General features: G+C 42.6%; 1 protein-coding gene across 2 annotated transcripts; it reads right to left on the minus strand.

The window, feature by feature from the left end:
* Positions 1–1,999: 1,999 nt before the first annotated feature.
* On the minus strand, positions 2,000–10,643 carry LOC113062527 (uncharacterized). 2 transcript variants are annotated; one of them, XM_026232437.1, is made up of 4 exons: positions 10,002–10,643; positions 9,627–9,801; positions 9,047–9,201; positions 2,000–2,177 (listed from the first exon to the last, which is right to left on the minus strand). In XM_026232437.1, the coding sequence occupies exons 1-4, from the start codon at positions 10,147–10,149 to the stop codon at positions 2,128–2,130; spliced, it is 528 nt and encodes a 175-aa protein (XP_026088222.1). In that variant the 5' UTR covers positions 10,150–10,643; the 3' UTR covers positions 2,000–2,127. The 2 variants fall into 2 exon arrangements, with proteins under 2 accessions (XP_026088222.1, XP_026088221.1); XM_026232436.1 differs by lacking the exon at positions 2,000–2,177 and having other exon boundaries at positions 8,820–9,201.
* Positions 10,644–13,608: the final 2,965 nt, after the last annotated feature.

Genomic DNA, 13,608 nt, shown 5'->3' on the forward strand with positions numbered 1-13,608 from the left:
AAGGCTGTCATGCTGGATGTATCAGAACCCCTCACAAACCTGTATAACAAGCAGTTAAGAGACCTCAACCTGGCAGAGTTACAAGATCGAGCAGAAGCACTTTTTGAAGACATAACTGTGACCAAAGAACAGGTACAAAATTTTTTATCTATCATTGCTGGAATGTGTGTGTGTCTGTGTCAGAGAGAGAGAGAGAGAGAGAGGCATGGGCACGATCAAAGAATGGAAACATAAAAACATACTCTTTGATTTTGTTCATACTGGACATTATTCAAACTGCAAAGTGTTTAGCCTACTTATATTTGTGTAAAACACAACACTGTGCTTTTGTCAAACCGTTACCACTGTCAACCAACCACAGACACACACACACACACACACACACACACACACACACACACACACACACACACACACTGTTCAAAAGCAAATATTATCTCATCTTTTGGACATTCATCATATTGCACTGGTTTTCATTTCTTGTAATAAAACAGAGCACTAATCCGTTTATTTTTAAGTTACACATTCTACATTGATTAAAAAAGAAAAACAAATGTTATTTTAATGGTAGTATTATATAGAAATAAATGATTTATTATTCAGATGTTATGCACTTATGTTAATTACAATTTTAAGGAAACAAATATATTGATCTGAAAACATAGCAAATTAAATTTAAATTCTGTGCTAACTTAAAAAAGTTATGTGTAACAGTTTGGATCATCAAGGGAGGGTAAATCCAGGAAGTACTTCAAAAAAGCAGGAGTGTAAAACCAAGTAGTATCAATTTGAAAGAGCAGGGAGGTACCAATGTGGGGTCGCATTACTATTGTCCAAAACTGGTGTTTGGTGTTTTAAGCCCCCAACGGCACCTTCCAGGCAGTGAGGTGATAGGTAGGTTTAAGGTTGAGGGTAGGGTTAGCTGCCTCTAAGGAGCCATTGGGGGCTTAAAACACCACCGAGCTCCAAAACTAAATGTTATTGTTGTTTCTTCAGATGGGGATGTCAGCACGAGGAATTGGCAAGAAAATACTATGAAATGCAGCATCACCTCTCACACACGGATGTCATGGTAGGAACAGCTGGATTCAGGATTTCACCCCTGCACCCATTTATTGGGGCCTCACCTGATGGCTTTGTTTCCTGCAGCTGCTGTGGTTCAGGTGTCATAGAAATTAAGTGCCCATTTTCTGTAAAGGACCTTTCTGTTAATGAGGCAGCAAATTCTGTTGAACACTTTTACCTTGAAAAAGATTTGCAAGGAAAAATCAGACCGAAGCGGGACCATGCATACTATTATCAGGTGCAGATGCAGCTATTTGTTACTGACAAACAATATTGTGATTCCATTCTGTGGACTGAAAGAGAAAGTACTTCACCTTTTGTTGAACGTGTCACACCTGATGTGGCATTCTTTGCAAAAGAATTGGAATGTGCTTGTGACTTCTTTAAAAAATGTATCATCCCAGAGCTGCTAGCCAAGTATTTTTCTGCACCAAAACCAGCAGCATTTGCTGATCATAGTCAACAACAGTGGTGCTACTGCCGTGAGCCAGAAGCGGGGAACATGATGGTCTGTGCATCGGGTTTTTGTTCAGTTAAAAAGTTTCACCAAACCTGCCTTCACATGAAAAGGGTCCCAAAACAGTGGCTATGTCCCAGCTGCCGAAAAGTAATCAATGCCCAAAAAAGAAAAAATCCTTAATGAGGAGACTGTGTAATGAGTTAATATTAGTAGCTGATACAGTACTCAATCATTTTGAATAAACAGTTGTTAAACCAATGTTGTTCTCTTCCCCATCATTAGTATTAAGTATCTGTAGCAATCAAGGATATGAAACATGGGTAGGTCATTCATATCAAACACACCAGAACAAATATTTGCTTGAGTGGAACTCAGTTAGAATGGGTGGATGTTCAGCTTGATCTGTAAAAAGAATGTCATCACGTCAGAATAGCGAGTGATAAAAAGTAATGTCACAACAAGGAAGCAAGAAGTGAGAGTCAAAAGGTTTATTTCCTGGTTGAGTACATCTGTAGCCAGTCACATCAGTTCAATTTACTGTACATCCCATCACTGGAAGGGCACCACAGATTCAGACACATTTGTAAGTGCGCAACATATGCTCACAATCTTGTCAAGGTAGGTGTGGCTGGGGGGCGAAGTTTAGCGAAGTCTGCAGCGGGAGAGAGAATCAGGAGACGAGCGGTAAGTGAGTGGTTTGGGCAAAAATTATCATCACCTGTTTCTTGTTCTAGTAATTGGCGTGGAGAGAGTATAAAATGCCAGGAGAGACGGAAGCAAGCAAGAGAGAGACGGACTGCTGACCCAGGCCGGAAGCGGAAACCGGAAAAGAGTAAAACGAAAGTGCTACTGAGCGTGTCAGAATAAAATCACCGTTTGGGTGTTTGTAACCTTCTTTGCTTTGTTAATAATAAACCTGTCAGCAGTCCAGCCGACCCCTTTGTCCTCTTCCTTCCATCCCATGAACTTTGTTACACTGGTGCCGAAACCCGGGAGGAAGAAGGACCGTCGCCGCCGACATGCAAAGTCCGGCCGCCACGCCGCTTGCGGATATCATCGGCTCCCTCGCGGTCCTTCACCGCGAACAACATCAGGCCCTGCTGGACCTGAGGAATGATAAGGAGAGGCAGTTCCAGGCCATTGTCCAGGCCCAGCAGGAGGACCACGAGAGGTTCCGGAGCTGGATCGACCGGGAGGTTCGCGCCGAGGCCACTGGGCCGCCCACCGCGCCCATGCATCTACCGCTGCTCAAGATGGCGCCCCAGGACGATCCGTAGGCCTTCCTGGAGCACTTTGAAAAGTCGGCGGAGGCCTGTGGGTGGCCCCGGGAGCAGTGGCCAGTGCGCCTCATTCCCCTGCTCTCCGGAGAGGCCCAGGTGGCCGCCAAACAACTTCCGGTGGCGAACCTCCTGGTCTTCGACGACCTAAAGAGGGCCGTCATCCAGCGGGTCGGCCAGCCGCCCGAACAACATCGCCAGCGGTTCCGGTCGATGGACTTGGGCGAGGCCGGCCGGCCCTTCGCGATGGCCCAACAGCTCTGGGACCGCAAGTGGCTACTAGCCAAGGGAAGCGACATGGAGCATGATCCGGGTTCCGGACGTCCCACAGGTCACCCCCGGTCAGGCTGGCGAGTACCAAATACCCGTGAGTATCAAGGGGGGTACATATCCGGCCTTGGTGGATTCAGGATGTAACCAAACCTCAATCCATCAAAGCCTGATTCAACCGGGAGCACGGGGATGTGGTGGAGTATCCGGTTGTCCCAATTAGCATTCAATTCCGGAGACAAACGCATAGGGTAGAGGTGGCGGTTATTCCCCACCTCCGGCATCCGATAATTTTGGGAATGAATTGGCCCGTGTTTACGGTTTTATTGGGGTCGTTATGTACGGATGCCTCTTGGGGAAATAAGGCATGGAAGGAGACCGTGCGGGTACAAGTGGGAGAAACTGAGCCAGGGCCGCAGGCGTCTGCTTCAGGGGAACCTAACGAAATCGGGAGACTAATTCTCTCGGAGCGTGATGACTTTCCTCTGGAGCAGTCTCAGGATGAGACACTAAAACATGCGTTTCAACAGGTCCGCGCCATCGATGGCCAGTCTCTCCAACCTGCCCTCCCGCTCTCCTATCCGTATTTTGCCATTTTAAAAGACTTTGTTGTATCGAGTGACCCAAGACATTCGGACAAAATTGAATACAACCCAGTTGTTAATTCCAAAGAGCCGCAGGGAAATGCTTTTCCAGGCGGCTCATTCTAATCCTATGGCGGGCCATTTGGGACAGGCCGCAACACTTAATCGCCTCATGGCACATTTCTTTTGACCGGGCATTCATGACAACGTGCGCAGGTGGTGCGCGTCTTGTCCGGAATGTCAGTTGGTAGACCCACCGGCCGCCCCAAAAGCGCCTTTGCGCCCTCTTCCCTTAATGCAGGTCCCCTTCGAGAGAATTGGCATGGACCTCATCGGGCCATTAGAGCGATCGGCACGAGGACATCGCTTTGCATTAGTTATAGTTGATTATGCAACATGATATCCTGAAGCGATGGCCCTCCGCAACATTTCTGCTAAAAGTGTTGTGGATGCCCTGTTTCGTCTTATCTCCCAGGTGGGGGTTCCAAAAGAAATCCTCACCGATCAGGGCACAGCGTTTATGTCACGTACCGCTACGCGAACTGTACGGATTGTTGGGCATTAAATCGATTCGAACTAGCGTCTATCACCCACAAACTGACGGCCTGGTCGAACGATTTAATTGCACACTTAAATCCATGATCCGTAAGTTCGTTCACGAAGACGCCAAAAATTGGGATAGGTGGCTAGAGCCCTTGTTGTTCGCTGTGTGAGAGGTCCCACAAGCCCCCACGGGGTTTTCCCCCTTCGAGCTTCTCTATGGGCGCCAGCCCCGGGGGGTGCTTGACATACTGAGAGAAACTTGGGAGGAGGGACCATCTCAGTGCAAAAACGAAATTCAGTATGTGCTGGACTTGAGAACAAAACTCCACACATTGGGGCACAATTTGTTACAAGCCCAGGACCGCCAGAGCCAGCTGTATTACAGGGGAACTAGGTTACGCAAATTTGCACCGGGAGAGAAAGTACTTGTATTACTCCCAACGTCGAGCTCCAAATTAATGGCTAAGTGTCAGGGACCGTTTGAGGTTGCACGACAGGTCGGAGATCTCGATTATGAGGAAATATGGTCCGATAGGAACAGGTCCCGTCAGATCTACCACCTCAACCTCCTTAAAAAATGAAATGAGGCGGAATCAGTGATGTTGGCAACGGTGATTGGCAGAGAGGATGATCTCGGGCCAGAGGTGAATATCAAACCACAATCCCTCGCACTGGCTCCAGGTGGAGATCACCTCTCGCCGTCCCAACTCACTGATTTAATGAGATTGCAGGCAGAGTTTGCAGACGTCTTCTCGCCCCTACCGGGCCGTACTAACCTAATTCAGCACCCTATCGAGAACGTGCCGGGCGTGGTAGTTCGCAGCCGGCTGTATCGTTTACCTGAGCACAAGAAACAAGTAGTTCAGGCTGAATTGGGCGCTATGCTTGACATGGGGGTAATAGAAGAATCTAATAGTAACTGGGCGAGCCCGATAGTTTTAGTTCCGAAAACGGACGGCTTAGTCCGATTCTGTGTAGATTACCGCAAGGTGAATGTTGTGTCGAAATTCGACGCGTATCCAATGCCGCGGGTTGACGAGTTGCTTGATCGGCTAGGCACGGCTCGTTTTTATTCGACATTGGACTTAACAAAGGGCTATTGGCAGATTGTCCAGAGAAAAGACAACTTTCCCAAAGCCGTTCGGATGACACCACTTTGTTACCCTTCCGTTTGTCTTGTTCGGGGCTCCAGCTACCTTTCAGCGCCTCATGGATAGGATTCTACGGCCCCATGCCGCGTATGCAGCTGCCTACCTAGATGATATTATTATATTTAGTAATGATTGGCAGCGGCATATGCAGCATCTGAGGGCTTTCCTGAGGTCGCTGAGGGGAGCGGGACTCATGGCCAACCCAAAGATTGGGCGTGTGGAAGTGAGGTATCTGGGCTTCCACTTGGGGCATGGGCAGGTGCATCCCCAAATTGATAAGACAGCCGCTATTGCGACCTGCCCATGACCCAAGACCAAAAAGGAGGTAAGGCAGTTCTTGGGGCTGGCGGGATATTATAGACGGTTTATTCCTAATTATTCGGACCTCACCAGCCCTTTGACTGACCTTACTAAAAAGGAGGTGCCAGATACGGTCCAGTGGACGGAGCAGTGTCAGCAGGCCTTTACTCAGGTCAAGGCTGCTCTGTGTGGCGGGCCGTTGTTACACTCTCCTGATTTTTCTCTCCCTTTTCTGTTGCAGACAGACGCGTCGGACAGGGGGCTGGGGGCAGTCCTGTCCCAGGAGATAGAGGGGGAGGAATGGCGGGTGCTGTACATTAACCGGAAGCTCTCAAAGAGAGAGGCTAAGTACAGCACCACCGAGAAAGAGTGCCTTGCCATCAGATGGGCCGTCCTCACCCTCCGCTATTATCTCCTGGGACGGGAGTTCACCCTCTGTTCGGACCACGCTCACCTGCAGTGGCTCCACCGCATGAAGGATACCAACGCGCGGATCACTCGTTGGTATCTAGCTCTTCAGCCTTTTAAGTTCAAGGTGATCCACAGGCCGGGTGTTCAGATGGCGGTGGCCGACTTCCTCTCCAGAAATGGGGGGGGGGGGCTGCAGGCCGGATGGCTCCCCGGCCTAAGTCGGGCGATGGGGGTATGCGGCAGGGGGGGCCTGGTTTAGTGAAGTCTGCAGCGGGAGAGAGAATCAGGAGACGAGCGGTAAGTGAGTGGTTTGGGCAAAAATTATCATCACCTGTTTCTTGTTCTAGTAATTGGCGTGGAGAGAGTATAAAACACCAGGAAAGATGGAAGCAAGCGAGAGAGAGACGGACTGCTGACCCAGGCCGGAAGCGGAAACCGGAAAAGAGTCAAACGAAAGTGCAACTGAGCGTGTCAGAATAAAAGTCACCGTTTGGGTGTTTGTAACCTTCTTTGTTTTGTTAATAATAAACCTGTCAGCAGTCCAGCCGACCCCTCTGTCCTCTTCCTTCCATCCCACAAACTTTGTTACAGTAGGTAACATAATTTTCTCTGTCTATGTCTGTGAAACTTATGGGGACAGTGCTTTGCAAGACTGTGTACTTTTGACGGAGAACTCCTATTACTCTTTCTATATGTATCCTAAGAGAGGCTAGACATCTGGTGTTCTCCAAGTCAACAGGATCTAACTGCTTCTTTCCACGAGTAAATGCTGGAATCTTTAATTCAGCTTGGCATCTCTGAATGGACTCTTTAACCAGGAAACCTCTGTCCGCTAAAACTACGTCCCCTGGGAGCAAATTAGATAAAAAGTTACTTTGTTCTGTGATGAACTCATCACTTGTGCGACCTCCCCATCCATTGGAAATTAAACAAATGGAACCTTGAGGGCAAATTGCAATTAAATATTTCATTGTGTGGTGTGATTTGTATGAGGAGTAACAATGAGCACTGGCTAGCAATCTACTGGGTTTCTCTAGAAATATTTCAAAACAATCTATAATGCAAACAGTCTTTTCAAAGCTACTGTTTCGAAATGCATATGGAAGAGATTTTCTTAAGTTTTCTCTGTCAGGCCACAACACTAGACTTGGCACCAGTCTACAATGCATCACACTAACACAGTGTTTGAAGAGCTTTGAAACAGTGGTTGAGTCAATGTCAAAATAAAAAGCCAAAAATTCAAAGGACAAGTTAATTCTAAGCTTCATTAAAGTTAACATGTACGACTGAAAACTTGTTAAACAAGATTTCAGTTTGACAAAAGGAGCCACAATATGAAAAATTGTCAGAGATGTATAAAGTACTAGAGACCCATACTTGAGTAAAAGTACAAGTGCTCTATCAAAAAAGTGACTTGAGTAGAAGTTGAAGTGCTCTTTAAGCACCACACTTAAGTAGAAGTACTAAAGTATTCAACATTTTTTGTACTTAAGTATTGCAAGTAGTCTATTTTAAAATGTACTACTCAAGTACTGAAAGTAAAAGTAGAAGTATTGTGTTATGTAGCTATTAAAGAAAGTAGTCAAAAGTTTGAACATATTGTTTTTACTATTTCAAATGATTAACCTAAAGGACAATCAAAATTCCTTTGACTGTAACTTCTTGTAAACAAAAAACGTTACAAGGGTTAGTTAGCCCAATTTGCAAAATGATGTCATCAATAACTTACCCTCATGTTGTTTCAAACCCATAAGACATCAGAGGGTCATTTAGAATTTTTTGAAGCATCGAAAATACATTTTGGTCCAAAAATAGCAAAAACTACGAATTTATTCAGCATTGTCTTCTCTTCCATGTCTGTTGTAAGACAGTTATATCTGGTTCGAGAACGAATCATTCGATGTTACCGGATCTTTTTGAAACAGTCCACAAAATCGAACTGAATCGTTTTAAACAGTTCGCGTCTCCAATACGCATTAATCCACAGATGAATTAAGCTGTTAACTTGTTTAATGTGTCTGACACTCCCTCTGAGTTAAAACAAACCAATATCCCGGAGTAATTCATTGACTCAAACAGTACACTGACTGAACTGCTGTGAAGAGAGAACTGAAGATGAACACCGAGCCGAGCAAGATAATGACTCGTTCACGAGTCAAGAACCGTTTCTGTCAGACGCGTCCGATTCGTGAACCGAGGAGCTGATGATACTGCGCATGTGTGATTTAGCGTGAAGCAAACCGACTGAACCGATATGATTCTTTTGGTGATTGATTCTGAACTGATTCTGTGTTAATGTTATGAGCCCAGGTGCAGTCAACGCCAATGACGCCATTGCATCGAGCGCAAAAGAATCGGTTAACTGTTTTCTTCAACTGGTTTATTGAATCGAACTGTCAGAAAGAACTAACGTTACTGGTCATCCGAGAACCGATGCAACCGGTTCTTGACTCGTGAACGAGTCATTATCTGGCTCGGCTCGGTGTTCATTTCTCTCTTCACAGCAGTTCAGTCAGTACGCGCAGTCTCGCTTGATTCGCTCAATGATGTGCCAGCTTCATCAAACCTGCCATCTACAGTTCTGGCAGTGGTTTGTAATGGAATGATTCGTAACATTATTATAATTGTAACGAGTAACGATGCAGCACATAAAAAAAAATATCGGAGTAAAAGTATTAAACTCAGCGAAAATATGTACCGAAGTAAAAGTGGAAGTAGGAGAAAAATATAATACTCTAGTAAAGTACAGATACCGCCTTTTAGTACTTAAGTACAGTAGTGAAGTAGTTCTACTTCGTTACTATACATCTCTGAAAATTGTCATGAGAATTGAATATGTTGATAAACCAGTGAGAGTATTAACCCTTTTATCATCGTTATGCAAGCTCATTTCATTTAGTGTAGTCCTATTCATTTTTTCTTTCAACAACATATTTTCAGTCCTCAGAGCTTGGCATTCTTGCTCAAGAGATTGGATGTGTTTACCACAGGTTTCAGTGCTGCATGGTGGAGTTGCTGGATCATCCTCATGGAGAACAGGCTGGACATCATTTCCAGGTTCTTCATGGGTAGATTCCTTCAAAGGATCTGTGGTGGGAGTTTGGTCTGCAGGATGATCCTTGTTGCAATTGGTTGATGTTCTGGTGAAAACACAAAAGTAGTAGACTAAGAGAATATGTATACACAACTGATGACAGTTTGTCTTTTTTTTGTCAATCACTCTCTGTTTTCTGCAGTATATACACTAGCTTTCATTAGTAAGTAAATCTTATTTGTATAGCACATTTACATCATAATATGTATCATCGATATATATTATTATATATTATCGATTGCCTACCAGATAAATATTAACAATGACTGACAATCACATGCATAGTCAGTTGCTGCCAAATGCAAGTCGGTTAGAGGTGTGTGATGATTTCAGACCAGTCACAGATGTTATGGTTTTTAGCTCATTAGGTGTTATGAAACCTACAATGAATTGTACGAAAACTTTTTGGTTTATAATTTTAAAGTCCATGGAAGTGGGGTTGAACAGGTTAAGAAACTTTGATGTATTCACCTGGGAGGGATGGCTTTCGCAGATAGCTTTGTCTGCTCTATCTTCTGTAGCTTTGCTTTCTGTCGTCTGTTGAAAACCTCCAGTCTCATTTTTCTTTTCCTGTTCTCTGGAGATGGAACGTAATTGAAAATAGATGGAACAAAGTCAGGACTCAAGGGATTATCACTCTTTCTCCCTACAAAATAAATAATGGTAGAAACATTTCAGTATCGAACTGGGTTTTGTTTACTACATTAGCACTTGCTAGCTTTCATGACATTGTTAGCCCATCGAATTGCATGCTATAATTCGACTAACGTTAGCTAGTATTAAACTGATCAGAAACCACAATTATAGCCTATTAAATAATGAAGATACTTATGTTCGGTAACTTACCTGATATGAAGTAATCGCTGCACAAGCGGAATCCAACGGCTGGGGGGTCCCATCTTTCAGTCTTGTTTTGCTTGCTTCTGGCTCTTTTAATAGCGCTGATCCACTTAGCTCGCCTCTCCGCATCTTTAGGAATGCAGTAAAACGACATACCTTTCTTTTTCCCTCATTTATTTGTGCAACCTGGTGCACAACAGTTATCGACCATGTTTAGCCACCTTCACCTCCAACAGTCTGCCAATCTGCCGAGTACTGCCAAAATGGCGGTGCGCACGGTTTCCTGTCACGTAACTACGTCATCCCCCGGAACTCTATACTGACCATTCCTGCAGAGACCATAGACAGTAAAAGAAGACAAGACTCCTCCTTTAGTGGGAGGAGCCAAATACAGACTGTCCTTTAGTAGGAGGAGCCAAACACAGACTCTCCTTTAGTGGGAGGAGCCAAACACATTCCTCTGAAAAATCCCTGTATGGAAATGATACTTTCGGTTTTGTCATTCATTTCTCACTAAACGCCAAGTGATTTACAAAATTTAAACAACCAGATTGAAAAACCAATGCAGAAGTTTTAGCCTACAATGTATTTTTTATAATTTTAAATATAAAGCTTGTATGTCTTTGTGTTATTCTACCAATAGTTGTGTTTATTTGTGGAAACGGGTTGTTAATTTACATTTACATTTACATTTAATTATTTAGCAGACGCTTGTATCCAAAGCGACTTACAAATGAGGACAACAGAAGCAGTCAGGCAAACAAGAGAACAACAACAGTATACAACAGTATAAGAATGACGCTATTGATGCAAAGAAAATGAGTGAACATGTTTAACATTATTCTGATGAACAAAGATTATGATGATGGGTTTTATTTGTGTTGTTGTAATTATTGAAATGTTCTACATTGAATAGTCAATGCAATCAAATTATTTGTAAGTTGATGTGAGGATTGTTTGGTTACTCTGTGTCTATTTGTGTCCATCATTTTGACTCAGATGATTAAGAAATACACACACACACACACACACACACACATATATATATATATATATATATATATATATACTTATAATATTTATAACACCAAATATTCAAATTATAAATTGATGATTCTTATTAGACTTTTTTAATTATTTTTTTCATTTTCAAGATCCATGTGTTAAATATTTAAATACTGATAATGTTTGTAGTCTGTGTATTGTGTGAGTTGTGTAGTGTTTTCTCTCTCAGATCAGTGTTTTCTGTCTGTATTAATGTGTTTGTGATGTGTGTCTGTATCTGTCTCTTATTCTCATCAGGTTCAGAGGCTTCAATCTTCTTCTGCTGCTGTTTTGTCTGGTTTATCACAGCGGTCAGTGTCATTTATGTTCATAAACTCTATTTATTCTTGGTGTTCAGTGTCAGATAGAGTTATTCTAGTCAATTATTTCTCTGTTGTGTCTCTCAACCAAGACTTTTGTTAACATTTGTGGATTAATGTGGAGGTTTTCACTGATTTATCTGCTGTTCATTTATTAATAAACATTGTTCAGAAATTCATTACAATTACTCTCTTACATCTGATACAGCTTTATATTATTTTCATCAAAATTTAAAATGTTAAAATTGTTAAAATTGTTTTTATAAAACAAATATCTGGTTGCTGTAATGAAGTCACTTCATTATTGCTATTGTCATTATTATAAACGATTGTTGTTGTTGTTGTTAAAAGCAGGACAGAGTTGAATCTCAGGTGTTTGTAAGGTAAAGCTCTGGAAGCTCATTTAGATTCTGATGAAGCTGCTGTTTTCTGTTCATTCATGAAGCAGATCTCATCAGTCATTAGTGCTTGAGATTCAGCATTTAAAGAGCCACACAGAATCAAAAATTACCTGTATTACAGTGTATGATGTAGCTGTCCATCAGTGTAAACAATGTGCAAAGTAATTAAACCAAAAAGTACACGATTTATAAAGTTATTGGCTTCTAAAGTAAGGAGTCGACTCTGAATCGCTGAAACAAGTCTTTATAGATTTCAAATCTTTTGGCCATCTCTATGTACGTCACTAGGAACACTTTGCATAATAATCTCCGCCTACCGTCATGAGAGAAACGGAACTCTGACCAGCCCCCCCCCCCCCCCCCCAACACAGATGCTCTGTTTGGTGTGATAGCATCATGTCGAGGAGACAGTGTGTTTTTAATTGTAAAGGCAAGTTTGTTTTACTTTTACTGCCAAAGAATGAAGATCAAAAGAACCAATGGCTAAAATTCATTTTTACCACAATACCAGAGCAGTACAACAAATCCCTTTTGTTGTGTTCAACATTTCACTGATGACTGATTTTCTAATCTCGGTGAGTACAGCGGGATTTTCAAAGCATTTGGCCATAAAAGAGGGTTCATTACCAACTTTATTTAGACCAACGAGCATCTCCGAATCACAACGCGAAGTATGATTATGAAGTTATGTGTTTGTTTTCTCCCGAGTGTCTTATCAGTATGTGTGCTGTCTGCAGCCTGTCTGCGCTGATCTTCATGTACAAACACATCATTAAAATGAAGTGTAACTCAGTGAATACTCAACGAAGAGACATGAGAGAGATATCTATAGAAAGCTTGACATGTCTTCTTTAAAACTAAACAAGTGCTGCCAAAAATATTCTGTGATAAAGTAATCCATATGAAAACAACGTGATGTCCATTTTTCACGTCTCCCTTCATTAAATCTAATGTGACCACGCCCCCGCGCTGAAGCGCTATTCAGATTCAAACTGAAGCGCGGCTTGAATACGCCCACACAGAAGAAAAAGCAGCGAGACTGTTCAAGTTTTTTATTTTACTGTTTGCTTCGCGGTGTGAGGAATAAGACATAATTCACCCCAAACAGTTGCTAACGCATTGTTTTCCGTGGAGGTGTGTGCGGAACAACCAATCAAACCTGACTATGTTAGTTGACCAATCAGAACACAGTATGCTACCAAAAGGTGGGGTTTAAGGAAAGAATTTAGGTAATTGTAAAATGATATTTTGACAAAATGACAATGTTTTTAACCTTGGATGGATTTAAACCTAATGTACAGGACTTATAAACAGTGATAGGAAGCTTAGAATTTTCATCTTACTGGCTCTTTAATGATTTTATTTCATGTAGAGATGATGAAGTAACCTGAGGTTGAGAGTCTAGATGAAGAGCACAAAGACAAAATAGATCATGTCTCTCATGTTACTTACACTGAGATGAAATATCTGCAGCAAAAAAAATATAGCTGACTAAATTAACTCTTATTAGAATACTTTATAATAACATTAATTACAGAGAATAGACAGAAACACATTTATTTTTCAGTATTGATACTTTATAACAATGTAATATTCACTTTATTTGCAGAAACCTCCGCTATACCTGTGTCAGGAGAAAAGAGAGGAAACATCACACTCAGATGTGAACATGAGGACGATAATATTGTTCACATTGATTTATTCAGTGATTCAACAGTTCTGCAGAGGATTCTGCCAACAGACATACTGCAATATGTTTTCATTTCCAGAACATGATCATTTGTGCTGGAGCACATCAGGAGTCTTTATGCTGAATATTTGCATTCAGCCACTCTTCAGCCGTTAATA

The sequence above is a fragment of the Carassius auratus genome, chromosome 44 (genome assembly GCF_003368295.1).
Source record: "Carassius auratus strain Wakin chromosome 44, ASM336829v1, whole genome shotgun sequence".
Taxonomy (NCBI): Eukaryota; Metazoa; Chordata; class Actinopteri; order Cypriniformes; family Cyprinidae; genus Carassius; species Carassius auratus.